General features: G+C 32.0%; 1 protein-coding gene across 2 annotated transcripts in view; it reads left to right on the top strand.

Annotated features, from left to right (window-relative positions):
* Positions 1-27,721, top strand: part of DZIP1 (DAZ interacting zinc finger protein 1) — a 74,889-nt gene that overhangs the window by 36,951 nt on the left and 10,217 nt on the right. The window contains exons 10-13 of one of the 2 annotated variants that reach the window (XM_031958559.1): positions 284-334; positions 3,236-3,292; positions 15,226-15,285; positions 25,952-26,094. In XM_031958559.1, coding sequence (XP_031814419.1) covers positions 284-334; positions 3,236-3,292; positions 15,226-15,285; positions 25,952-26,094 — 311 coding nt within the window. The remainder of the gene's footprint in view (positions 1-283; positions 335-3,235; positions 3,293-15,225; positions 15,286-25,951; positions 26,095-27,721) is intronic. The other variant, XM_031958560.1, reaches the window with a different exon arrangement.

Raw genomic sequence — 27,721 nt, 5'->3', positions numbered from 1 at the left:
AGAATCTGCTAACTTTTAACATATCTTGCTTTTATGAGGATCAGAGGTTAAATTTAAAAGTATAAGGCAAAATATTTTAATTCTTAACAAGTGTTCAGTTCTATAAGAAAGGATATTCTAAAATCTTTTTCTATTAAAGCTTTTTATTTACAAAATGTATGCATGGGCAATTTTTCAGCATTGATAATTGCAAAACCTTTTGTACCAATTTTCCCCTCCTTCCTCCCCTTTCCCCCATATAAATCTTTGCAAATTAATCCTTTTTCTTCTTTTTCTATTTTAGGGAGTTCTTCTACAAAGCAGACTTTGGAAAAACCTGTGCCAACTATACATAGTAAGTTTCTGTTAATAGATTCAATGAAAATCTGACATTATTCATGAGCTAGAGTAACACAACATTTACTTATATATTAACCTTTGAAATATTATACTGAGCACAGATATACTTTGGAAATTACATTTTGATTTCTTTACTGTGATATCTGCTTTAAAACACTTTTTCATGGATACCACCATTTGTTGTAGCTGTTAAAACAACCCATATGCCTTTATGGATGGTGATTTGGATTAATATTTACCTAATCTATTCTGTTCTCTTTAGCAGGATGCTATTAGGAATTCTTTCTGGCACATTTTTCAATTATATGCCATGATGTTTCCCAACACAAGAGGTATAAAATAATGTAGCATCTATGTGTGGATGTTCTTGGGTCCATTTAAGTGTTATTAGGTGCTGGAAATTCTCATTGTTTATAAAATTAAGGAGAATGCTTTTACTTCATAGTTCCAATAGCATTTTAATTTAGTGTCAAAGAATTGCTCAGTATAAATGGGGAGGTTAAGTAATCACTTATGCCTAACTGTTAACTATTGGTTGCAATTAATAGTATTTATATTATTGCTTTGAGGATTGCAAAATATTTTACATATATTATTTCATTTGATCCTGTCATCAAACTTAGGAACCAGGTGTTCCTATTAATCCATTTTAGAGCTGAAAGAAGTTACGTGACTTATTCAGGATCACATCAATAAGTTTCTCTGATAGGATTTGAATTCAGATCTTTCTGATGCTACACACATCATGCACCACCTAAAAGTATAGTTCCAGTATCTTAAATATTTATAGAATATGTGCTTTTAAAAATATAATGATTTGGATTTTTATTTATATCCAATAAACTAAAGGGAGGAATGAAAGGAGCCACTTTTTGAAAGGATTCATGTACTGTAATCTCAAATGGATCAGAAGGAACTTCATTGATCTGGGATTCCCTTGATCAACATCCTCATTATATCTGTGCTATTGATTTGTCAAATAATTGAAGCTGTATTAGTTAAAAGAAGAGCAGGATTAGTTTGGTCTAGGAAAATTTGGTACAAATGGAATTTGAGCTGGGTCTTAAATGTTTAAGAGGAGAGAATATTTGATGAGGGAGAGGGATTTCGTAAGCAAAAGCATAGAAGTGAAAAGCACAAAACATGTTTAGAAAACTAATCAAGATATTAAAATATAAGTCTAACTCATGTCTAAATGATAATTTCTTTACTTTCTGATTAGTTTTTCTCATTTTTAGGACAAATAAATGTTTTCTTTTGTTTAAAAAATAAAGGGAGGAGAAAAATTGTGAATAAGTAGTTAGAAAAAGCAAAAATAGCAAATATGATTCAGAAGTTCTTTGATAAGAAAGGAATTAAGGATGGGGAAGGAGAGTGGGAGAAAAAAAGTTAAAATTATATTGGGCAACATATTATAATAGGATTCATGCTTCTGATGAAAAAGGTTTATGAAGGGTTTTAGCTGTTAAGTCTTTTTTTGATGATCCCTGTGGTTTACTGTCATTCCTTTTTAGAGATACAGATTTTGGGGCAAGGTTTAGCTATTAAGAAATCCAAAATACTGGAGAAATAGCTATTTTTATTTCTCATAAATTAGAGCAGATGGAGAAGTATTTCTCTGGATGGTATTTTACAGATTAAGAGAGACATATGATTTCTATTTAGGTTAAAGATAGAAATAGAGAAAACTACATTGATTCACAAGAACATGAGCTACTAAAGAGAAGCATATAGGGTAGTAGGTAGATGATAGCCAACTTTGATTCTTATTAGCTTCTGACTATGTGACTTACTAAACATGAATCCCATAAAATCTCAATGCCTCTGATGACTCTGAAGAACTCTAAATTACCGGTGAAATGCTGATTTGTAGCTTCCACATCTAGAGACATCTATCTGGCTCAGTGAACTGCTGAACCTGACATCAGGAAGAACCAAATTCGGATTTGGTTTGAGACACTACGTATATAACTCTAAGCCAATCACTTAACCCTCTGCTTCAGTTTCTTCAACTGTAAAATGGAGAAGATAATAACTTTTATCTCATAGGATTGTTGTGAAGATCGAATGAAATGATATTTGTAAAGGACTTAGCATAATGCCTGGCACACTGCAGGGGCTTATTAAATGCTTATTTCCCTTTTCTATTCCTCCACACGAGGAAGTTCAAATAAATGAAATTACAAATCCATAGCTGTTTCCTTCTTACTTTCCCTCTCCAAAAATAGGGCTGCTGAAACCTACTGTAAATGGAAAACCTGAAGAACATTGCATCTAAGTCATGTTACTAAGGAAGAACATGTAAATACAATACTGTTCTGTAGGCATAGAGTATAAAAATAAGCCTATATTGTTTTGTAAATGAGGGCCATTGGTCACACTGGAATTTCAAATGATACTTACTTTCTTGTTTCAGGGTAATAGGTAGAGATGGTAGACAATGCTTTTAATTTAAATGACCATATTGCATTAATGGAAAAGACTATAGCAAGTAGAATGGAGGAAGAAAGGCTTTGAGTTAAGTACAACTAAACTGGAAAAACAAAATGCACAAATAAATGACACTACAGAACATAAAATTATGCAAAAGAGAACACAGAGAAGGACTGCTGGATGATCACCTGAAAATGTAGATCATACATACTCATCTCTTTGAAATGTTTTCTCTTAAAGGCTAGAAGTGGGCCACATGATCTCTTAAGATCCCATTTAGGGTATGATTTAATATTTTGAAATTCTGAATTATTTAGAAATGACTTGTCTTTACATATGGAAAGGAGTATTAATAGTGTAATCATGCCTGATTTGTATAGCCTTTATTTGTTGATATGCTCAGATTATTTAGATTTAATTATGAAATTTGATTAGCTTTTTTTTCTTTTTTATACCATTTCAGTGAATGCTTTGGCGTTAAAGAGTTTGGATTCTAAATCAAGTCAAACAGTAGTGCAAGGTAAGTTTCAGCAATCAGCTCAGTGTTTTATGTGAAGTTACCACATTGAGTTAGATAACTTATTAACTGAAAATATTTCTATGGGCTAAATAGAAGAGAAAACATTTAGTAATCACAGAACACTTAATAGAACTAATCTTCATATTTGACATTATTAAGATCAGAAAGTATAAATTTATGCATTGATTGATAATAACTTCAAAAATGTTTTTGAATTTTCCTCCCCCAATAGTATTTCATCTCATATGTGATTTTTGGTAGTTGATGTTAAATAAGGAAAAAAATGTGAGTTTGTATTAGACCAGCCATCCAGTACAAGCCACGGGGCATTGTGTGGATTGTTTTTTTAACTTTGAATGTAATAGAAAGTCACAGTTTCATTTAGGCAGCTTTAATGATTGGCTGAGCAAAATAATCTATAAAAGTCATGTGATAGTGACCAAAAAGAAAAATAGGACCCACTAGAAGAGACTCCTGCCCTTTGGAACAGTTTGTAGTCTAAATGACCAGATCTCTTTCAAGAAGGTTGATATTAAAAGTGTTACTAAAAATGACAATTGCTATTAAAGAAAGTCATGTAGACTATAACAAGATTTGTAGCCACATATAATTTTATTTTATGTTTGTGGTATTGTGATCAAATACTTTTTTAGACAATCTGCTTCATAGTATTTCATAGTTGAAACGCTATTTTTCTTAAATTAAATTATTAATGCTTCTAAAAACTATTAAGTGGCAGACATAATTGACTGCTCTTTTCACCTGTTAATGTAGCCTTCAATCTCTGATATTATAGCTGAGCTAATTATAGTACGTCTACCAAGATCTATTGCCTTACAAGCACTATTCTCTGCTCATGATGTGCCTAGCCCATAATGTCTGCATTAAAAAAAGAATTATTTTACTCACTAACTGACTCATGAAGTTCTTTATTAGGATTTATTTTTCCTTAATTCCAATATAAGTAATTATAGTCTTTCAATATGTGACTTCAATATGTGATCTATAAATACGTATACTTCCTTTGATATTTACATTTTGTAGTTCCACAGGTGTTTAGACCATACAGATTTTTCCTACAATAGTTTAATGATAGAGATTTTCATGTTGATTATTTATGGGAGTTCTTCAGTATTTCATCTCCAAGAAAAATTATCTCAAGAATTAACTGTTTCAATATTGTCATTTCTTAGCCATAATATTTCTATTTTATCCTATTTCATTATTTTAATAAGAGGATGATACTTTTGGTATAATGTTGCTGATTATTTATCTTTTTTTCTTCTACTAGTGGGTTTTTATGTCTTTTTCCTGCCCTTCCTACCTTCATTTTCATCAGCCTTCTATATTTCATAATAAAAGGTTAGCATTTACTATATATCATTTTCATTCTGTGGTTTAGTACATCAAGGTTATTTCTGATGCCAAAGAAATGCTGAATAGTAGATAAGATATTTAAAGTTAGTTAAGATCGAGAATGTCCTGGTAAATATTTAACTGTTGGCTTTCCAGAGGAAAAATAGTAGTACACAAGAAACACTTGGAAGTTTAATGTGCATTATTCACACTTTCTTAAGTCTAGACATTCAACAGAACAATAAACCAAACCCTAATGGTAGCATTTGCTGATTATCAAGATATAAATGCCCAAACTAAAAATTTAACATTTGGTTTTCAGGAGTTGGCTGATTCCAGCAGGCCTCTAGTTAAAATTCAGCCAGCTGCTTCCCCTAATTCCTCTTCCCTATTCCTTTGTAGCGTCACAGTTCTTTGAAATGCCATGTATCAAGTGCAGGAGAGACATACTGACATGTTTCCTTCTTCTGTGGCTTGTGAGGTGAGGAAGGACCATTGGATTTTTCTGTTCACTTGATTCTCCCACTAATTAGAAAAGGAAATTCTGGCAATATGAGAAGTTAAACACTTTTTTCTCCATTAGCACCTTTAATGCCCTCACCCAATTGATCGTAAAGTTTGAGATGAAAGACAGAATTATTCTTTTACACATAAATGTTGGGAACTTTGGCCTCATTCAGGAATCATTTACTAGTTAGACGACACTAACTTTTCATTGTCCTCAGACAATTCCCTCTTCTTAAAAACATTCTAATAGTATCCTATTTTTCCAATTATACATAGTTTTTAACATTCATTTTGTAAGATTTTGAGTTCCAAATGTTATCCTTCCCTCACCTTTCCCTTCCCCAAGAAAGCAAGCAGTTTGATTTATGTTATACATGCACACTCATGTTGTGAAAAAAGAATCTTAACAAAAGAGGAAAATCGTGAGAAACAAAAAATAAAAAAACAAATTTAAAAAAGTAATAATAGTATGCTTTTATCTACATTCGTACTTCATAGTTCTTTCTTGTGTCTCAGATGATCCAGACAGTTAAAATGCAGAATACTTGCTGGTTTGCATTGGCAGAGAATTTGCTCACTGGGAGTTAGACGTGGCAAGACCAAGAAAAAAATTCTTCATCTTTAGTTAGGAACATCTATACTGTTAGAACTAATAAGTCCATCTCTCTCCAAAGGGCAAAACAGCTACATAAAAGTGAAATGTCTATGGAATAATAATTTTATTTTTCACATAAAACACCAGAGTTTTTCAATTCCCATGCCATTATATTATGATGAATATCTTGTTCAGCATCAGCTATTAAGATCTTTAAGGCTAACTATACAACTAAGTAGTTAGGATGAGAATTAGATTTTAGATAAAGTAATTATTTAGACTCGACTCTTCTGTCATTCAATGGTGTACTGTCCTAGGGTTTTCTTAGTTAAAGTCTGAGGAATGAATTTATTAGTAATAGGGAGAGGCTCTAGGATATATTCCCCTAGAGTAACAGATGAATTCTGATGTCAGAATGACCAGAAACATAGAGATGTCCATTTATAGATTTTACTTTAGTCTATATTATTTGGAGCTGAGATTCACCTGAGTTGATAACTTGGCTTCTTACTTTCTTTTAGAGTGAACTAAAATTTAAGGTAGAGAATTCTTTCATCTCTTTATGGTAATAACGCTAGAAAGCCTTGTCAAAGCTTCTAAGTATTTTCTACAAAAATGTGGGTGGAGGAAGATTTTTTTCCTGTAAATTAAAGACATTTATGTTATTCATTATATAGCTAGGACTCAAATAAATGGTTTTAATTTATAAGAACAAAAAAGTCTGCTATATTGGAATTTGAATTTTCTTAAAGCTTAGATTTTTAAAATCAGAATTTAATATTGCTGTTCTTTCCATGATAACATTCACAATTACAGGTCATTTCACCAGCAGGTATGCAAAATTTAAAAAAAATTATTCCAACTGGCATGATAAATATAAAATAAAGAGCATACCCTTGTGTTTAAGGCTGATTGGAAAAAAATAGCACCCATCTCACTAGCAAGATATAGTATGTCATATATAAACTCTTGAATTTTTAAACAAAAATATGATTAGCTAAATCCTAGAAAATGAAAAGTCTTGCAGAATATTGAATAGGGGAACCTTTACAAACCTATTCTAGGTTTAAAAAATATCAGTAATTCTTATAACAATGTCTTTCTCACTAAGTAAATTATTTATTTTTTTTTAATTTATTTAATAGCCTTTTATTTACAGGATATATACATGGGTAACTTTACAGCATTAACAATTGCCAAACCTCTTGTTCCAATTTTTCACCTCTTACCCCCCCACCCCCTCCCCTAGATGGCAGGATGACCAGTAGATGTTAAATATATTAAAATATAAATTAGATACACAATAAGTATACATGACCAAAACATTATTTTGCTGTACAAAAAGAATCAGACTCTGAATTATTGTACAATTAGCTTGTGAAGGAAATCAAAAATGCAGGTGTGCATAAATATAGGGATTGGGAATTCAATGTAATGGTTTTTAGTCATCTCCCAGAGTTCTTTTTCTGGGCATAGCTAGTTCAGTTCATTACTGCTCCATTAGAAATGATTTGGTTGATCTCGTTGCTGAGGATGGCCTGGTCCATCAGAACTGGTCATCATATAGTATTGTTGTTGAAGTATATAATGATCTCCTGGTCCTGCTCATTTCACTCAGCATCAGTTCGTGTAAGTCTCTCCAGGCCTTTCTGAAATCATCCTGTTGGTCATTTCTTACAGAACAGTAATATTCTATAATATTCATATACCACAATTTATTCAGCCATTCTCCAACTGATGGACATCCATTCAGTTTCCAGTTTTTAGCCACTACAAAAAGGGCTGCCTAAGTAAATTATTTATACTACTATTAGGTTTGGAATAAAATGAAAATCAGCAGGGAAGTAGTGAAATGAGATGGAGAGCAGTGAAGAGTTAGCTTATCATGTAGTGTTGACAAGTACATACCCTTTTTCCCCACAAGGGAATAGTGATAACTTTTAAGTATTCATAGCTATAATAACAGAAGGGGAAAAACTCTTTGGATGCAGATAATGTAAAAAAAAATAGAGTTTGAGAAAGAAATAAAGACATCAATTGGCTGATGTCCTCCTAATGTAAACAGTGTCATAATAGGGCATATATAATAGTAATTTCTGTAAAGTTTTAAAGTTTACAACATGCTTTCATAATAGCAACCACATATAATTTGGATTGTATTTTACAATGAGGAAAATTAAAGCTTAAAAAAAGTGAGAATGAGTTGCCTGGAATAAAAGAGTAAATAAGTATCCAAAACAGTGATATGATTTCACCTCTTTATGTAGCAACTGTTTCCTCTGTATGATGTTGTCTCTTGCTCTTGAGTATAAAAACAAGAAGAATCATGAGATTTGAGTTGGATAAGACTATAGAATCCAATGGAGTCCAGTATGCTGATTTTACAGATGAGTATATTGAGTCTCAGAAAGATTAGGGTCCCTGAGTCCCCATTCAGCTTTTGAGAATTTCTTGAATTGAATTTCACGGTTATTCAATGAAAGAAGGTATAATAGTGGACAGACATCCATATAAAACTTGTCTGACATGCTCTCTCTGCCAATGATACTTCAAATGTGCCTTCAATGCATGAAAAGAACCATTAGTTATTCGTCCATGTGGGAAATGTGACAGAAAATTTGACTTGTTCTACAATCAGCCCTTCAGTGCATTCAGTAAGATATGAAATCCAGTGAATTGATATAGTCTCTCATGATACAGTATTTATAATATATTATTCATTTATAGTTTTAGATTTTCCCCCCACTCTTAATTTTTGTTGTGATCATGCCCATTCTGAATAATTGGGGGAAATGAAGACATTTGTGAAAACAAGAAAGCAAAACTATTAATAAGCCTCTAAGTCTTAGAACATCTCTGATATGTGACAGTTATCCATAAATTCAGCTCAAGTACAAAATTGCAAACATGGAAACATGTGTTTTTAGCTATCTCCAAATATGTTTTTATGTAGAGATTCTGATGTGTATTTTGTACAGTATCAATTTTTTAGTTTCATAGTTTTGGTAGAATTGCTGTTATAGATAATGCAACAAAGAAAAATTTTAATGTAAAAGGAAAAGATGATGAATGAGAAAATGGAGAAATAAAATAGTAAAGAATTTTAGAGTCATTTAGGAAACATTGACTTAATGCCTACTATGTGCCAAGCACTGTCCTAAGTACAGATGATTTAAATAAAGGGATGCCCTTAGAACTCACAGTCTATTGGGGAAGACACCATGCAAATCTCTATGTACAAGAAAAATTATATACAGGAGAATTGGAAATAACCAAAAGAAGCAAGGCCCTAGAATCAAGAAGGATCAGGAAAAGTTTTCTGGAGAATGTGGGATTTTTAGCTGGGACTTAAATAAAGCCAGGAGATGGGAATGACTTGTCCAGAATACTCCACATGATAAAACACTTGCTGAGAATCACATATTTCTCACTAAGCTCTTTCAGCCATTGTTAGATTCAGACTAAAATTTATCAGAAAATATAATTATAGTATTTGGTACCATACAAAATATGTAAGAAAATGATTTTTAAAAAGTCTGGTGCATGAGTTCCAATAACAATTTTGTTCGTTTTGTTTTTACTGTAGAGTTTCATAGATGGCAACAAGTTAGCAGGCCTTTAGAGTAGGATCTCAAATGCCATAATCTGGTATTTCTCCAGCTAGGATTCTTTCCCTCTTTTACTAACACCTGTTGCATTTCCCATGATCCCTGAGCTCTCATGACTTTGACTTTGAAGCAGGTGATAGCGTAGATAGCAGGTAGACCTTGGAGCCAAGAACTGTGTTTGGATCGTTTCTCAGAAGGTTTGTGATATTGAGCAAGTCATCTCTGCTTCAATTTTCTTACTGAAAAGGGGGTATAATAATATCCTTTACCCTCTTAGTGTTATGAGGATCAAATGAGTTCAATGGTGAAGTACTGTAAAACTTTGGTCACTATATAAATCCCAGATATTATCATTAGGTATTGAAAGCCTAAAGGCTTAAATAGTTGTTTTTTTCTGAAGCCTTGAAGATATTCAAGGGAGCACATATTTTTCCAAATATCTGCCACTTAGATTTCCATCTTAGGAATCTTAACTCATGGTTAGAAGTCAAATAGAAACTGAAACAGGGATCAGAAAACTATGACATGCATGCCAGAAAAATAGCATGTAAGCTAGTTTTCCTTGGCATGTGGGGTTCCCACTGCCACCATCCACTCTCCTGACACTCCTTTTCTTTAGAGGACTATCAGTTTGTGAGAATTAGCAGCCATTTCACACTCCCTTCCTAGCCAGAATGAATCCACATAGTTCCTTTCCACCACTGCTTCAACCTTTCCCCTCCCCAAGAACACTGACTAGCAAGTTCCACTTGGTCAGTACCTCTCCTTGCTTCTGTTAGTAAGCTAGTGGTTTACTACTATCACCAACTCTTGCATAGCAGAATGGAAGGGGTCAGAACCTGGTATACTATTCATAAAAGACTATAGATGCTTTGGGCTAGAGCTAGAAGCTATTGTACCTATCTCAGCCAGAGTAGTATACAAAGTGGGTTTGGGGTCATCACAACTCTAGACTTGAAAAATATTATGTAACAGTCATATTATTTATAATCATTCCCAATATGTACTTCTCAAATTAAGTAGAAAGTTATGAAATTGTGTGTGTGTTGCTTGTGATTTTACTTTTGCTCATTTATTCAAATGTTTCAGATGATTGCTATCTGCTCAGATCAACTAAAACAAAAAGTATCTGAAACAAAATTAGACACTGCATTAAAAGAATAGAAGTGAGAAAATTCTTCTGTGAAGTTTTGACTGCTGCAATCTGTGCCTGTCACTCTCAAATTCTATGATATATGATTTTTCCCATTGATAAAGACTTTTGGTAAACAATAGTATCTTTAGTAAAAGTTTTCTCTCTTCCTTTTATTAAACTTTTACATTTTGATAGTTTTTGAAAATTGAAAATATTAATTTGTTACATTCATCACATATTCTGCTTTTTATTTGGCTCCAAAACTGGTATTTCAATTATTTTATAAGTTTCCCAAATAAATGTTTTACCCACTCAATAAACAGAATTCTTTCAGTCCATCAATCAGCATTTCTTAAGTGCCTACTCTTTTGTAGTTATTATTCTAAATGCTAAGGTTGGGGGTAAGAAACCCAACAACAAAAAATAATCCCTTCCAGGGCACATGTGTGCCTATATCTACATACACAGACATACATACATTCATGCAAATATTTGTGTTCATACATATTTATATATAACATATAATGCATGCATATATTCATATGTATGTGCATACATATTTTATGTGTATATATATATAGATATATATCTATAATGTTTTACTTGCAAGAAATCTTTTCCAATCTTTGACTTCTGACCATGAGTTAAGATTCCCAAAAGAGAAAGCTAAAAAGTAGTTGTTTGGAAAAATAATGCTTATATGTGTTTATTTATATGAATATATATACATACATATACACCTATATACATGTATATATGCAGTTAGATGGCACATTGAATAATGTTGGGCCTGAAATCAAGAAGTTTCTTCTCCCTGAGTTCAAATCTGGCCTTAGATATTTATTTAGCCATATGACCATGGGCAAATCACTAAATCCCTGTTTGCTTCAATTTCTCCATCTATAAAATGAATTGGAGAAGGAAAGGGCAAACCACTCCAGTATCTTTCAAGAAAACCTCAAATGGAGTCAAGAAGAGTTGGACAAACTAAAAAAATGATCGAACAACACAAATTTCTCTCTCTCTGTCTCTATCTCTCTTTCTGTCTCTTTTTAACTCTGTGTGTGTGTGTGTGTGTGTGTGTGTGTGTGTGTGTCTTTGTCTTTGTCTTTCTCCTTCTCAGAGGAAGGAGAGAGAGGTTTCACCTTCTACAATCAATCTTTCCCAGTCTTCCTTAAAATTAGTGTCTTCCCTTTGTTGATTATCTCCAATTTATCATGTATATAAGATGTTTGAACATTGTTGTTTGCATGTTGTCTCCCTCCAATTAGATTGTAAATTATTTGAGGGTAAAGACTATTTTTGCTGTCTTTGTGTCTCTAATGTTTTAGCATGGTACCTATCACAAGATAGTTTTTTTTTCAAGTTGATATGAAAATACCTTTTAAAAAGATACAAGAAATGGGGGGGGGGTGAGAAGGGGAGAAAACTCTATCCTTTTGGGGAATGGAAGCATGGGGAGGAACATTGAGATATCAAGAAAGGAAAGCTCTTGCAGAAGATGGTACTTCAGTTGAGTCATGAAGGAAACCAGGGCTGTAAATGCATGATAAATTAATACTAAAGGGAACTCTTAAGTGTGAAGCTTAATATAAGATAATTGTAAAGAAAAAGGAATAAGTAAGGAAAAGATCTGTGGAATGATTTGAATTTAACCAAAGTTAAGGGAAGAATTTTGGATGATTTAACTAAAGAACATTTAGATAATTGCAAGATGTATGCAATAGTAGACTAATTTATTATAGCCAGTTTTTGATCTTTGTCTAAACATAATCTAATATGCCAGATAAGAGAAAATATCATGAGGTAAAGTAGGTCAAATTGCATTGATCTGAAGATGTATTTGCTAAATTGAAATGAATCTAATGTCTGTATTTAGTTAGTGTTTTAACTTTGTCCTACATTCCACTGTTGCTCTTTTATTTTATTTTATTTTTTTGGTAAGTATTTACTGTAAGTTCCTCCTATATTTATATTTCCTTATCATATGTGATGAAAACTCAGTTTAATAACATCATTGAGAAATAGCAAAGTGTTCCAAACGAATTGAATTTTCCTTTTACTTAAGGATTATCCCATTTTATGCTGTAAAAATGCCTGAAAGATAGGAAACTTCTCAGAGATCTGTGAATCACTCTTTCAGGTGTACACATACTTGTGTGGCTGTATTCTTTATTATATATTTTAAATATAATGACACAAATTTCAGAGTGATAACTAGAGCATGAATTCTTTTTGAAGGAAGTCTAACAAAAATTCAAATTCAAAATTATTTTTGACTAAGCAAAAAGTAGTCTAGTCTACAAATAGGAAAGTATATATGATTAGGTACATAGTGACTGCAAATTAAGACTGATTTGCCTAAACTATGAGAAAATGTCATATTATATTCACATTTTCCCCACATTCTTCAACTAAAAAGCAGCTGAGCATGAATGGAAAAAATGAGACATGAAACGTATGTCTGAGTTGTAATGAGTTGTACATGTACTATTTTCTTGGGTCCTAATTGACTCAGATTGAATGTAAATAGCAATTATTTCTACTTTGGCCAGAAACTTTGAGGGTCTTCCCCTCTTAGATATATTTGTTTATTTATAATTTTGGACTAGGTGAAAGAGGAGAATCTTGGTCTCAGTGGCTACCTAGCTTTAATCACTGATTATGTGCAGTCTCAAACTGAGACCTGTTGAAAAACCTCATCTTTTTTAAAAAGGCCAAGTTCTCCTATTTCATCATTTCATCCAGGGCTGTCTCTAATCATTTTGCCTGTATTTTTCTTTTTATATATAATAATAGCTTTTTACTTTTCAAAATACATGCAATGATAATTTTCAACATTCTACCTTGCAAAACCTTGTGTTCAAAACTTTTCTTTCTCCCTCTCCACTTCTCCCTTAACATATTTACACATTTATCATACTGCGCAAGAAATATCAGTTGATCTGTTCGTTGCCACTAGACCCAGATAACTCTGGAGGGACAAGTGAGGTAGATGACTTTGCACAACCCTCCGTCACTCAAATCTAATTCACTTGCATGTCATGGCATCACCTCCCTGATATCATGATCCTCTTCTAGAACAAAGGACAAATAACAAGAATCATCATTTCTTTAAGCTTTTTGAAAGAAATTCCTTACAAATCACTTCAATTTAAAAACTGCCAAATAATAACTATCTTGTGTTATTAAGAATTTCTTCTTCAAATTGGAAAAGCAAATTGTCTTTTATCTCCTAAGACCAGTTCTATTAAATAAAATAGACATTTTTGTGTAAGGTAGAATAAATAATTAACTAAATAATTAACTGAAATTTCAGTGTAAGAACATGTAATTTTTTAGTCTTATTAAAATGTTTACAATTTTATTAAAATGATCATAGATGGTATATGATGGACTTTATGAAATCATAGCTATTGTGGGTAACTAGAATTCAGAATACAAGGGATTCAGTGAGAGAGAGAATTTTTTTTCACTGAGAAACATGTCTGGTCAAATTTCCTTTTCCTTGTTATTTGAAGTGTGGGTTTAATTAATAAAAATGTTTCTATTCTCTGTACCCAAAATGGTTACAATAAAGTAGTATAACATTAAATTAATTCAGTGTCTTTTGGAAACCAAGGAATTTCCTTTCCTTTTTTTGAACACATTCTTATTTAACTGTAACATTTTATCAAATAGATTGGGTATTTTTAAAATTTTCAAAGAAGGATTATTAAAAGAATTAGATGATAGACTTGAGTTTGTCTTTATTTCAGGGAAGTTAAGTAATGAATTATTCACATTTCTTTATCCTGTTTACTTTCTTTTGTTGACCCACACATTGAAAGTAAGATTTTTTTTCTCACTCAAAAATTTATTGAACAGCATCTTTAAAGTAAGTTTAGGCCTAAACATTAGTCAAAATACATTTAGAAATTAAATAATGGAGTTGCTGATTAGGAGAGATGTTCTAAAAGGCTTTAGATTTTTTCTCTCATATGGTATCAGTAAATCTATTTCTATTCTCTGTAAAGAATATTACATTCTAAAATGAAAAACAACAACAAAACCATGTGTGCTACCTGAATATTGTCCAATATAGTGAAAATAGTTGTTTAAAAGCAATGACGTGAGCCTCAGTTCTTAATTCTTAAAATGAGGGGGCTAATTTAGATACCTTCTCTTGCCCCTTCCAGATGTGTACATATATATATATATATATATATATGCACACATCTATGAAATAATTAAGAGACTATTTATGGCATGAAGAAAATGGGTTAAATCTACCACATACCTAGATCAGTGTGTTTTCATGTAGAAAATGAAAATGTAAAAAATTTGGCATGCATAGTTGACTTTAAAACAAGCCAGTCATATTTTAAAATTTCTTCCAAAATAAAATGCCCAGTGAAATTGGTTATGACTTAGTGAAAGTAAAAAAGAAGTCTTACTCTAACTACAGTATAAAAATTTAAGTGAAATAAATCAAAATAAATATTATATATATATATATATTACTATGTTATTTTTCTTCATTTTAAAAAGTCAGTTTGCAAGTCTGATAAAAACCTTCCTTTAAATACCTACACAAATTGAATTTTATGAATTTTTCCTAATATAATTATGAAAAATTACCATAGAAATTATATCATACTTTCAGAATTATGTTAGAAAAAAGGCTAATTTTCCTTTGACCTTGTCCTTCTGTTGTCCTGTTTGTGCTATTCCTATTTTTCCTCATTAATAGAACAGGTATCCAAGTTGCAAATACTGGAACCGATAGAGGAACTTTCAGATGAAGAAAAAGGTATCAGTAGTATCTATTAAGGCATAAATACATAAATTATCATATTTTATTATGAAAATAGAATAAACTTTGAGATATGCTACCATGAGTAGTGATGCTGTACATATAAAGGAAATGGTTAAATTTTTCAAATATTTTTGTGATATGTATACATTCATTTAACATTCAACAAATATATATGAATTACTAACTGCATGGACCATGCTAGGTTTTCAATATACAAGACCAAAAAAATGAAACGGTTCCCACTCATAGGGAGATTAGGCTGCTGAACTGTTTTGTAACAAACTACAGATGAATTAGGTAAAAATATATACAACATAAATAATTTTGTAGGGCAGTAATGACTAGAAAGATTTAAAAAACATACATAGTGGTAACTTCTGATCAGAACCTTTAAAGTTCCAGGTGATGGCAATAAGGAAAGTTACCATTCCAAACATGAGTGACATAGGAAGAGAGTGGGATGTTTGGGATGGGAAAATGCCAATAGATGTAATGTAACGTGCAAGGAGGAGTAAATCATGAAGTAAGTCATGGAAGGTAGGTTGCATGAGATCCATATTGAGAAAGATTTTAAATGATCCCAAAAAGAGAATTTTTATCTTATACCGGAGAGCCACTGAAGCTGTTACCAGGCCTGTTTTCTTATTAAATACTTCCCCATGTTTTTGTGGGAATACATAGTGTTTTATGGGGAAGGTAGGTGGTACAGTGGATAGAACACAGGACCTAGAGTCATGAAATCTCTTCTTCCTGAGTTCAAATGTAGATGAATTACTGTGGGCAAGCCACTTAACCCAGTTAACCTCAGTTTCCTCAAACTGTAAAATAAGCTGGAGAAGGAAATGGCAAGCTGTTGTAGTATCTTTGCCAGAAAAAACTCCAAATGGAGTCATGAAAAGTTGGACATGACTTGAGATGACTGAACAACAATAATGTTCCAAGCTCACTACTTTTATAAATAGGCACTTAATATCAGCTGAAATGAAATAGAAATAAATAATAAATGCTTTTAAAATTCAACCAATTCCAAATAATTTTGGAATTTATTTTTTAAAGAATCTTTTATCCCTACTCTGGAACATTTTTAAAATTTGATAATAAGTTAACATCTCCTGTATCACATATTGTCACATATCACATACAATTACCAACAAAAATCATATACCATTTAGTGACCTAAATATTTACTTAATTAGCAAATACCTAAATATTAAATGTAGTCAGAAAAAAAGATGGTTTTTGGTATACACAATGATTTTTAATAGCAAAAAAACCCTCTGAATTCCAGGTGCTTATATTTAAGATTGAAAAAAATTTTTTTAGAAGATTGGATGAGCTGTTGCCTTTTCTTAGGTAATAATTGAAACTGTTACTGATTTGTTTTTGTGTTGTTAAATTTTTGACTAGTTTAATTAGAAAGTGTTGAAATGATTCATTAGCAAGATCTAAATTATGTCATTTTAATACCATATTTGCAATTTATAATACTTTTTACAACTAACTTGAGAGACCTTCAATGTCTCCATGTCGAATGTTATAACATATCTGAATGACAGCTGTTAGTCATGTCAGGAATGATTCACAAAAATGGTGCCAGCATCATTTTTGGAGGCTACATTAATTACTTATTTACACAACAGAAGCTGGTGCATTAGCCCTCATTTCTCTTAATATCTCTTCCCATCTCTTTTTGGGTGATTCTATTGCCTTTTACTCATGAGCCAATCTTCATAGTGGTTACCATGCTAGAATTTTTGTTGTTGAACCACAACAGAAATTGCTAACTGATCTTTGTTTTTAAATTTTAAAAATAATTTGGTTTTGATAATTTTTTGAAGCTGTAGAGATAATTGGAGATTTCTTAGGCTTTTGAAAAACTAGGTTTGGGAATCACTACTGCTCATTTCCCAAGAGGTAAGGGTAAAAGGAAGAAGTTGAGAGAAGAGATGAAACTTCAGCTAGTTATTAACGGTTCCCTGGCTTGATGTTGTAGTTGGGCTTTCTTATGGATTTTTATGATCATTTCTATCCATATTCCTTACATTAGAGATGGGACCTAAAGTCAGGAATACCTTGCTTCAAATCTAGCTTCAGACATTTACTAGCTGTGTGACCCTGGGCAAATCACATTTGTCTACCTCAGTTTCCTCATCTGTAAAATGCGAATAATAGCACCCATCTATCTCCCAGGATTGTTATGAGGATTAAAGGAAATATATTGGTTAAATACTTTGCAAACTTTAAAATATTATATAAAAGTTATTATTGCTACTCTAGGCTGTCAAAATTGATTATTACAGATATGAGGCATATGTCACACATCTTTGCTTATATAATATTTCACACTTATAGTGCATTATGTACTTTTGATCCTCAAAATAATTCTGTGAAGTAGGTGCTGCTATAATTCCCATTTTATAGAGAAGGAAACAAACAGTTTCAGAGATATTATGATTTCCTCAGGGACTAAGTCAGGATTCTACACCAGTCCTCCTACAGTTCCATCATTCATTGTACTAAATGAATGATTTTTTAAAATATTATTTCACAAAATTTCCTTTTCAGTGAACATTCTATATTATCATATTGCAGAAGTAATTTGCATGTCTTCATGTTCCCTTTGTCTAAATATTTACTTTGTAATTTCTATCAAAAAGAAAAGTAAAATTTTATATCTATAATGTCTTATATTCCCAAGAGTTTGTTTTTTCTTTAAAATGTATTTTTATGAAAGTTTGTCATTGAGAGTTATTTTTTAAAATTCCAAACCCAAACTAAATCTGAATTAATAATTTCAATATTATAAGCAAAGTGTTTTCCTTACTTTCCATTCTCAATTTGACTCAATTTTTTTTCTCAATTTGACTCAATTCACTTTTAAGCCAGGCCAAAATTAATATATATTTTTATGCTTAATCCAGCTTTAAATAACAAATTGTTGCTTCTACTTTAATTCATTTCCATTCTTTTAAAATTGATACAATTTTAAACATTCAAGTGTTGGCAGAGAATTGGATAAAGGTTTAATAATTGGTTTTCTGGAAAAATTATGTAAAACATACTTTTAAGTTTAATCTGCATTATTAACATTTTCCCTATTACTTTCTTAAATCTAGACAATAAACGTAACTGTAAATCAGACCCAGGTTGTGGAGTTTGTCTATTGATGAGGTGTAAATACTCACATTGAAAATTTAACATTTATCTCATTTTTAAAAGTCCACATAAATAGTCTTGAATTGGGGAGTATGTCACCATTCAGGGAGAATAATTAAAGCACTTAAATACCCCCCACAATAAGTGCAGAAGCTAAAGGGGATAATACTGAAAATAAGCAGATAACTATGGTTATTTTTTAAACATCCTTTTAAATTTTTAAGTTCCAAGTTCTCTCCCTCCCTCTCCCTGTGAGAAGACAACAAATATGTTACCATTATACATACACATGAAATCATGTAAAACACATTTCCCTATTAACCATGTTGCAAAAAAAAGGAAGAATAATAAAGTGGAAAAGACACACTTCAATCTGCACTCAGAGTTCATCAGTTTTCTCTCTCAAGATGGATAGAATTTTTATCATGAGTCCTTTGGAATTGTCACAAATATTTGTATTGATTAGAGTGGCTAAGTCACATTGTTTAATTGTTTTGAAGATTTTTGTTCTGAAGAAATGATTATTGCCTTTGGAAGGTAAATTCAAAATATCTAAGTGGATCAACATTTTTCAGTAATAGTGCTTCTGCCCTTCATCATCTTTAGACAGTGATAGTGTTTTTTTGAGCATATTTTCGAATAATTTTTATTGGTTTAATTTTTAATGGTTGAAGCTTCGTGGTTCTTATATTTGAGGTGGTACACTCAGCTTAAAATTTTCCTATTCTTTCTTGAAGCAAGATGGATTGTACTGGTGGTAGGCATTGAATATGAAAGTAGTATATTAATTTCTATACTCCTTTCATCCCTGCAGCATTGTTGTTCATATGGCAGGGAAGATCAGGAAACTCTTGCTTGATTTATTAGTCCTCCCATTTGTTTGATGAAATTGACTTTTGTCAGAGGGGTCATCCTTTTCTGTGGTTTGTATGCATGAGCTATAGAAATGGTCCACAGTTTTTGATGGTCCAATTCTCCCTTTTCAAACTCCTTCCCTTTGTCCCTCTCAAACATTAATCATATTTGATTCATATCCAGCTACTGGGGAACAATCAAAATTTCCTTGTATCATCCTTAAAAATTAGCTGATGTACTTACCTAAAATGATTAGGAGAATTTCTAATACTATAGTATGCCTTAGGATTTACAAAGTGTTTTAAATATTATTTTTTTGGTGGCCAGAGCAACCCCAAAAAGTAAGTTCATTTTCATTTTAGAGATGAATAAAAGGACAGTTAAATGAATTGCCCAAGATTATACAGACAATAAGCATCCAAGGCAAAATTCAAACTCAGACTTTCCTCACTCCCAAGTCCAACATTCTATTTCTCTTCCTAGCTTCCTTTCAGTGGGAGATACCTATCCTTTGACAAAAGTCCTACAGTCCCACCAAGATTGGTTAAAGTACTCACTCCCTAAAAACTCTGTTGCCTTTTGCCGTTTAAATGTCTACAGTCTATTTCATCTGAAACCTTAGAGAATTTTATAACAGGTTATTTTTTTAAAATATTTTCTTTTTTCCCAGTTACACATCATGAAAATTTTTAGCATTCATTTTTACAAGATTATGAATTCCAAATTTTCCCCATTCCTTCCTCCCTTCCCCTCTTCTGAAGATGGTAGACATTTTGAAATAGTTTATATATGAACTGTCATGTAAAACACATTTCTATATTGGTCACAGTTGTTAAATAAGAAACAGATCAGAAGAGAAAGAATACAAGAAAAAATAAATGGAAATATATTTTATTTGTAGTTATAATCTATCAGTTCTTTATCTGGTTATGAATGGTATTTTTCTTCATGAGTCTTTTGTACTTGTCTTGGATCATTGTGTTGCTGAAAATAACTGAATCATAGCTATCGCAAATATAGCTGATACCGTATACAATGTTTTTTGAGTTCTGTTCATTTCACTTTGTATCAATTTGTAGAATTCTTTTGGGGTTTTTCTGAAATATGCATGTTCATTTTTTATTACACAGTAGTATTCTATTATTCATGTGCCATAAGTTGGTCAACTTTTCTCCAACTGATGGGCACAAAAAGGGCAACAATAAATATTTTTGCATATTTAGGTCCTTTTCCCTTTATAATGAGTCAAAGGGGTTGCTTGTAACAAGTTATTTAAAGTAACTTAGGGGTGACTTTAATAATGTTGCACCTTAAAAAATTTTGTCATGGAGAGCATCTACCATATTTTGCTGTAGGACTTCTATGAGGAACCAGAGTTATAATGAAACAGTACTGAATCAAAACATTGGCTCATATCAGTCATTGATCAAATGCAATATTATATTGTGTATGTGCCTGGAGGGTGATGGAAAGATTTGCTTTGTAATTTTGTTTATTGTGAGCTGCCTTTATAGGTATCCAGGATGAACAGCTATTACTCTGTTTGGTTTGTAAGTCTACAGTCAGCCAATAAGCATTTATTAAGTCCTTGCTAGCTATTGTGTACTGTACTAAAATAGACAAAAACAGTCCCAACCATCCAGGAACTCATTGTAATGGTAGAGACAATATGCAACTCTCTATATATAGTGTGAAAGATAAATCCATAGGGGAGGCACCAACAAGGTATAGGAGGGATGTACAGGATGGTCTCCCATTTATTTGTATAACTAAATAATCAATATAGAAAAGTACTTGTGAAATGTGATGAGACCAGTAAGATGGAGTTCTTAAATGAACCAATTTTACAGATTAAAGGAGATTGCATGACATGTCCCTCTTCATGCTAGTCTTCCCTGTATTAGTTATCTCCAGTTTGCCTTGTATAAATCTTGTATAGACACATTTGGTTTTGTGTTTTTAATGCCATTAGACTGTGAGCTCTTTGAGAGCAAAGATGGTCTTTTGCCTTTTCCCCAGCACCTAGTACTTAACAAATTGATTGAATTAATAAATGTATGTTGATTGACTGCTATATATATAACATTCAGGCATAATTTTCCATCAGGATTGGGATTATAGTGCTGCAGTCCTAAGAAGCAGACTTAACAGTCTTCGTATGTGATATTTAGACAGGAATATTTTTTATAAAGGTTCTTTTGCCTGGTCAGCTGAGTGACAATTTTTCCATCTTTCTTTTTTGATTTATTGCATGGTGCTCATATTTTCCAAAGTGTCTTTCAGGTGTAGACTTAATGAGATTTCCAAAATTTTTGCTTGAGTTTTTAGAAGCTATTTTATTTGTTAATAAAGATTTATCATTTGACAATACACCTGTATAGGATCAAAGTTGTCTTCCCACTTAATGGAATCACAAGATTTTTAGGGCTGGATGGGATTTGGCCTATAGGTCTCCAAGTCCAACTCTTCCATGTTATAAACTGAAGTTCAGAAAGGTTAAGGGATTTTTTCCAAAATCACACAATGAGTTAATGTCAGAACTGAAGGTAGAACCCAGTTCTGCTTTTTGTCTTTCAGTAGTATAGTAGAAAGAACATTCTGCAAAGGGATAAACAATTGTTTTATTTTCCCCCCTACCATTACCTAGCTATGTGACCTTAAAGAAATATTTTGAGGGTTAGATTACTTGAAAGAGGAAAGTGTAACTAAATGATCCTTAAGTCCCTCCCTGTTACAATTATGTATGTGTGTGTATCTCTACATATATATATGTGTATATCTACATATATATGTATGTGTATGTACACAGGCATATGCATACACATATATATCATTAAATATATGTCTAACAATTTTGTTTTATCTCTTGGTAACCTTTTAAGATGATAAATTTGTAGAGCAGGTACCCATCTGCATTAACAGAGAAAGCCTTTCACTAGAAGAAAGATAGCAATGGTAATAAAAACAAGCCTTATTTTAACACTAACTGCTATTCATGCATATTTGCCTTCAGAGTTTCTATGCTTTTTGAGTTTGGTTACCTGCTTGAGGTAAATCTTTAAAGGATTACTGTTTTTTGGCGTTTTTTGGTGAGGCACTTGGGGTTAAATGACTTGCCCGGAGTCATACAGCTAGAAAGTGTTGTATCTGTAAGCCAGATTTGAGCTCAGGTCCTCTTGACTCCAGGGCCAATGCTCTATCTTTTTTTTTAATGCTTTGCTACACCTTTGTAGCCTCAGTAAGAATCTTTCAGCTATAGTTTTTCTATATATGTGTGTGTGTGTGTATATATAATTTAAAGCAACTATTTTATATAGAAATACATATATATGTATACATATACAATATGTATATATATATATATATATATATATACATATATATATATAGTCAATTTTCTGTTCTGCATAATGTTAACTTAAAACATCATCTTGAGTTTTGGAGAGGTCTTTTAAGTTATTATGGTCTTGTGCACAAAGCATGTGCACAAGACAAAGCAAAACAATCCACCAAGATTTAAATTAAACTTGAAGAGGGAAAAGGCGTTTAATGATACCAAAAACATTTGTCATTTTCAGGCCCTCTTCTTATATGCTTCAATATTAATGATAAACAAATGAACAATTCCATTGTCAGAAAGCTTAACCAAGTATACAACACTTGAAAATTTATAGACAAATTGTTTCCAGCCTAGCTTGAGCCTGTTTATTCTCCAATCCCTATTACTCTAGGGACCAAGAAGCAGGACAAAAGCTGGACCAGAGAATATTTCAGTATGTGATGAGGTCTATTTTTCCTTAATGCCCATAATAATTGGCCTAAAAATAACCTTGGATGCATCAAAGAGACCTTGCTTTACATGAATTCTAGGGCATGTTAGACATCACCAGCAACTTTTAACCCCTGACGAGAGCTGACTGCCAGCAGTGGAGTGAATTAATGCCAGTGAAAATAGCCTTGATTGTAATCAAAGTAACTAGCTATTGAGGTCTTGTAATCACAAAGAAAACTGATGAAATCACCTACAATAGAATTCATCTTTGTGTGTCTGTGTGTGTGTGTTTGTGTATGTGTGTGTGTGCGCACCTACATTCGATATCTAGGTAACTAGGTGCTCTTCCATTATCATTCTTTAAATCATTTCTTAAAAAAAAAATCTAGATAATTCGTTTCCTTTGAGATTAAATGAAATTGTTCACTAATAAAGACAGAGAGCTTTTAATATTGTTATGATTAATTTTTATTTAGACTAACTTGTTTAGGACTTTTTACAAGTCATTATAGAAAAGAAGCATCTGCTCAAATGTGCCTAGAATGCCTTGATAAATAGACGAGTTCTGGTTGAAAAGGAATCCTATCACCCATTTATGAAACATTCTCTTCCATTGAGACTCCCTTTGGCTGCCTTTTTCTGCATGAAATTCTCACTTGACCTCTCTTACAAAAGTGAGCTTTCCCTTTATAAATCTTCTTAGAATACTCTATCTCCTTTGTCCCTATTAAATTTTACATCACACTATCTTTAGTTTTGTAAATATCCTTTCCTTCTTATTATGTCATAAATTTCATGAGGAAAAGCTTTTTTTAATATACTGAGAGCTCAGCACAGTTCCTTGTTCTTAAATATTTGTTTAATATCAACAACTAACAGAGGTTGTTAGTGGTAGAACTCATTTCAGAGGTCATGACAGATATCCCACAAATGATTTTTTCCTTTAAATAAGCTTTTTTGGAGGAGGGGACTGGTAGTAGAGGAACAATAAGGGAAAGGGTAAAAAAAGGAAGTCAAGTGAGAGAATCAAAATGAGGTAGGTAGACTAGGGATCTTTTTGTGTTCTTTTTCTTCAATGTACACTAATCCAGGACCAAAAATCTTTTTAAAAATACTTCATTTTGTTTTCAAAACTCTTGAAGAAATTTTTTTAGGAGGGAGATTATTTATTATTTAAACATATACTTGGCCTTAAATGATTTTTTAAACTATTTAAAAGGAATTATGTTTTTTCCAATACTATTTTATTTTTCTAAATAGATTTAACTGGTTTTTTTGTTTTTAATGTTTTTTAATGATTTTAATGTTTTCAACATTCATTTTTGTAAAACTTTGGGTTCCAAATTTTTCTCCCTCTCTTCCTTACCTCTCTCCCTTCCTCAAGACATCAGGCTATCTGATATAGGTTAAAATATGTGCAATTCCATTAAACATATGTCCTTATTTGTCAATTTGTGCAAGAAAAATCAGATTAAAAGGGGAAAAACCACAAGAAAGGAAAAAGCCAAGAAAACAAATAATGTATACGAGCTGAAAATATTATGCTTCAATGCACATTCAGTCTGCATAGTTCTCCTTTGGATGCAGATGGCATTTTCCATCCCAAGTCTATTGGAATTATCTTGAATTGCTACAATGTTGAAAAAAGTCAACTCCATCACAGTTGATCATCACATAATCTTGGTACTATGTACAATGTTCTCTTGGTTCTGCTTAACTTCACTCAGCATCAGTTCATGTAAGTCTTTCCAGGCTTTTCTGAAATGAGTTTGCTCATCCTTTCTTATAGAACAATAATATATCATTACATTCATACACCATAATTTATTCAGCCATTCCCCAAATTATGGGCATCCCACTCAATTTCCAGTTTGATAGTTCTTTGAGCATACTTCCAAATTGCTCTCCAGAATGGTTGGATCTGTTCACAACCCCATCTGTATAAATGTCCCACTTTCCCCACATCCCCTCCAACATTTATCATTCATCTTTTCCTGCCATTTTAGTCAGTCTGACAAGTGTGAAGTGATTTTTGTCTCAGTTATCTTAATTTGCGTTTTTCCAGCCAACAGTGATTTAGAGCATTTTTTCATATGACTAGAAATAGTTTTAATTTCTTCATCTTAAAATTGTCTATTCATATATTTTGACCATTTATTAATTAGGGAATGGCTTGTATTCTTATAAATTTGAATCAGTTCTCTATTTTTAAAATGAGACCTTTATCAGAAACACTTGCTGTAAGAAAATTTTTCCTAGCTTTCTGCAAGAAATTTTTTTAAAAAACATAATATGATTCATAAAGTAGACATAGAATCATAAATTTAGAACTGTAATGGGGGAATGTCTAACTAGAACTGGAAGATATATTAGAGATCATCTTGATCAATTTCCTCATTTAACATATAAAGAAGTTGAATCCCCAAAAGATTAAATTCATTATCCGGTGTTATATAGCTAATCCTGGATTGGAATCTATATCCTTTGATTCTGAATTCAGTAGAATTAATCCTATAGTATGCCATGTTAAGTCAACTGTAATATTTTCCATAAGGAAAGAGTAAAATTCAAATATATTTTTTGTTGCTTTGACACATGAACATATATATGAGCATATGCGTATTATCTATATTATTGTACAGTTATAATTTAAACAAGAAATTGTATGGTGATTCTCAAGAAATATTTCAGTTCATCAAGTTACAGTTTTTAAGATTATTTAATATAGCTTTCAAAGTTGTGGAGAATTATAAACTTTTTCTTATGAAAAAAATCATCGATTATTTGCAATTAAAAATATTTGTTTTAACCTTGTTTATTAAGAAGTTGCACAATAATTCTTTCACTTTGGTAATAAAATTTTATTTCCTATTTCAGGAAAAGAGAATGAGAAGAAATTAACTAATAACAAACTGCACTTGATAAAAGCTTTGAAGAGCAATCCTTCTCTCACTAAAGAATTAAGAACAGTCTTAGAACAGATTTTGGTGGAGAAAATGGAAAACTTGGGAATTAGCCCAGTAAGCTTAAATCTTAAATCTCTTTAGGGTCTTCTGCTGGCTCCCTCTCCCCCCAAAAAGATAAAGATAAAAAGCAAGAGAAGCTTCTTTTTAGAGAGCATGTGCTAATTAGTTATTCATAGTTGGCAACAGATTATTTAATTGACATCTCAGTGTCATTGTGGGTTAAATATTCTAAAGAATATTAGCATCACTTAGTCTATCCTGCCATTCAAGTAGTGGAAGCCAAACACATTTTCAAGATGTTTTCAGTTCCAAAATGGCAATCTGGAAAATTCTGATAGGGAACATTTCAAGGATCCAGATTTAACTCCTGTGGCCATTATTCATTCAGAGAAATAACATTCTCAAAAATTTTTCCTCAATTATTATTATTATTATTTTTTTTTTTTTTTGCTGAGGCAATTGGGGTTAAGTGACTTGCCCAGGGTCACACAGCCAGAAAATGTTAAATGTCTGAGACCAGATTTGAACCCAGATCTTCCCGACTTCAGAGCTGGTGCTCTATCTACTATACCAACTAGCTGTCCTCCTCAATTATAATTTAGTTTAGTATAGTTTCTTGTGTTAATCCTACTTTCTTTTGCATGTATTTCTAATTGTCTTCAGAACAAATTAAAATCTCATTTGAAAAATGCCATCTACTAAAAATGATGTGGAGTTGAAATGCTTATTTATTTATAGCATGTGTATATTGTTGAACATAGAGATAGGAGCTGGATCTGTGATTTCAGTGGATATTTTTAGATGAAAAAATGCCTTCTACCAGTGCAGGTCAGAATGCTGTCTACAACTTCAATTTCTTTTAGAATTGTCTAGAACACTAAGAGTTAAACAACTTTCCCAGTGACAGATAAGTGTCAGATCTGGGACTGGAGACAAGGTCTTTGGCTCCAAGGCAAGTTCACTATCTATTATCCCATACTGCTTCTCATTATTATACATAATACTGTTACAAGCATAATCCCATCACATTTTTCTTTTGAAATCATTTGAATTTTTGGACTATGTTCTGGAGGAAGTCAAAAAAATACATACATTTCTCATTCTTATTTAAATGGACGTGATTTTGGAATCCATAAAATTCATCTGTGATCTCTTCATTAACACTGACATACCACTTCACCTCATTTCCAATACAGATTCTATTTCACATCTGGATTATTACACAACCTCCTAAATGACCTCCATTATTCCAGACTTATTTCTTTCTCATCCCATAGACCACTGTTTTCCCATTGTCAATCACTTGCTTACAAACCTATAACCCTCCACTTTAGTCAGATTGTAACCTACACACTATTCCCAAAACATGCTTTTTATTCATTGCATTCTTCTCAATTTGGTGTGTGGTGTTGCCTGAAATATCCTTTGTCTTCCTCCTCATTTATCTAGCATCCTGCCAGGCTCTGCTCATGTATCATCTCTTATAGGATGGTAGAATCTGACTTCAGAAAGCACCTTTTTGGATATCTTCTTCAATATGACAGAATCCAGTGATCTCCCTCCAATAAACTATTCCAAAACTATCACTTTCCTTATGTTAATTATTTGTTTACTCTGCAGGGTTATAACTAAATTGTAAAATTCTTAATATTAGAGATTTCTACTGATTTTTTAAAATATC

Source organism: Sarcophilus harrisii, chromosome 3 (genome assembly GCF_902635505.1).
Source record: "Sarcophilus harrisii chromosome 3, mSarHar1.11, whole genome shotgun sequence".
NCBI lineage: Eukaryota > Metazoa > Chordata > Mammalia > Dasyuromorphia > Dasyuridae > Sarcophilus > Sarcophilus harrisii.
This window is presented reverse-complemented; position numbering and strand designations above follow the sequence as displayed.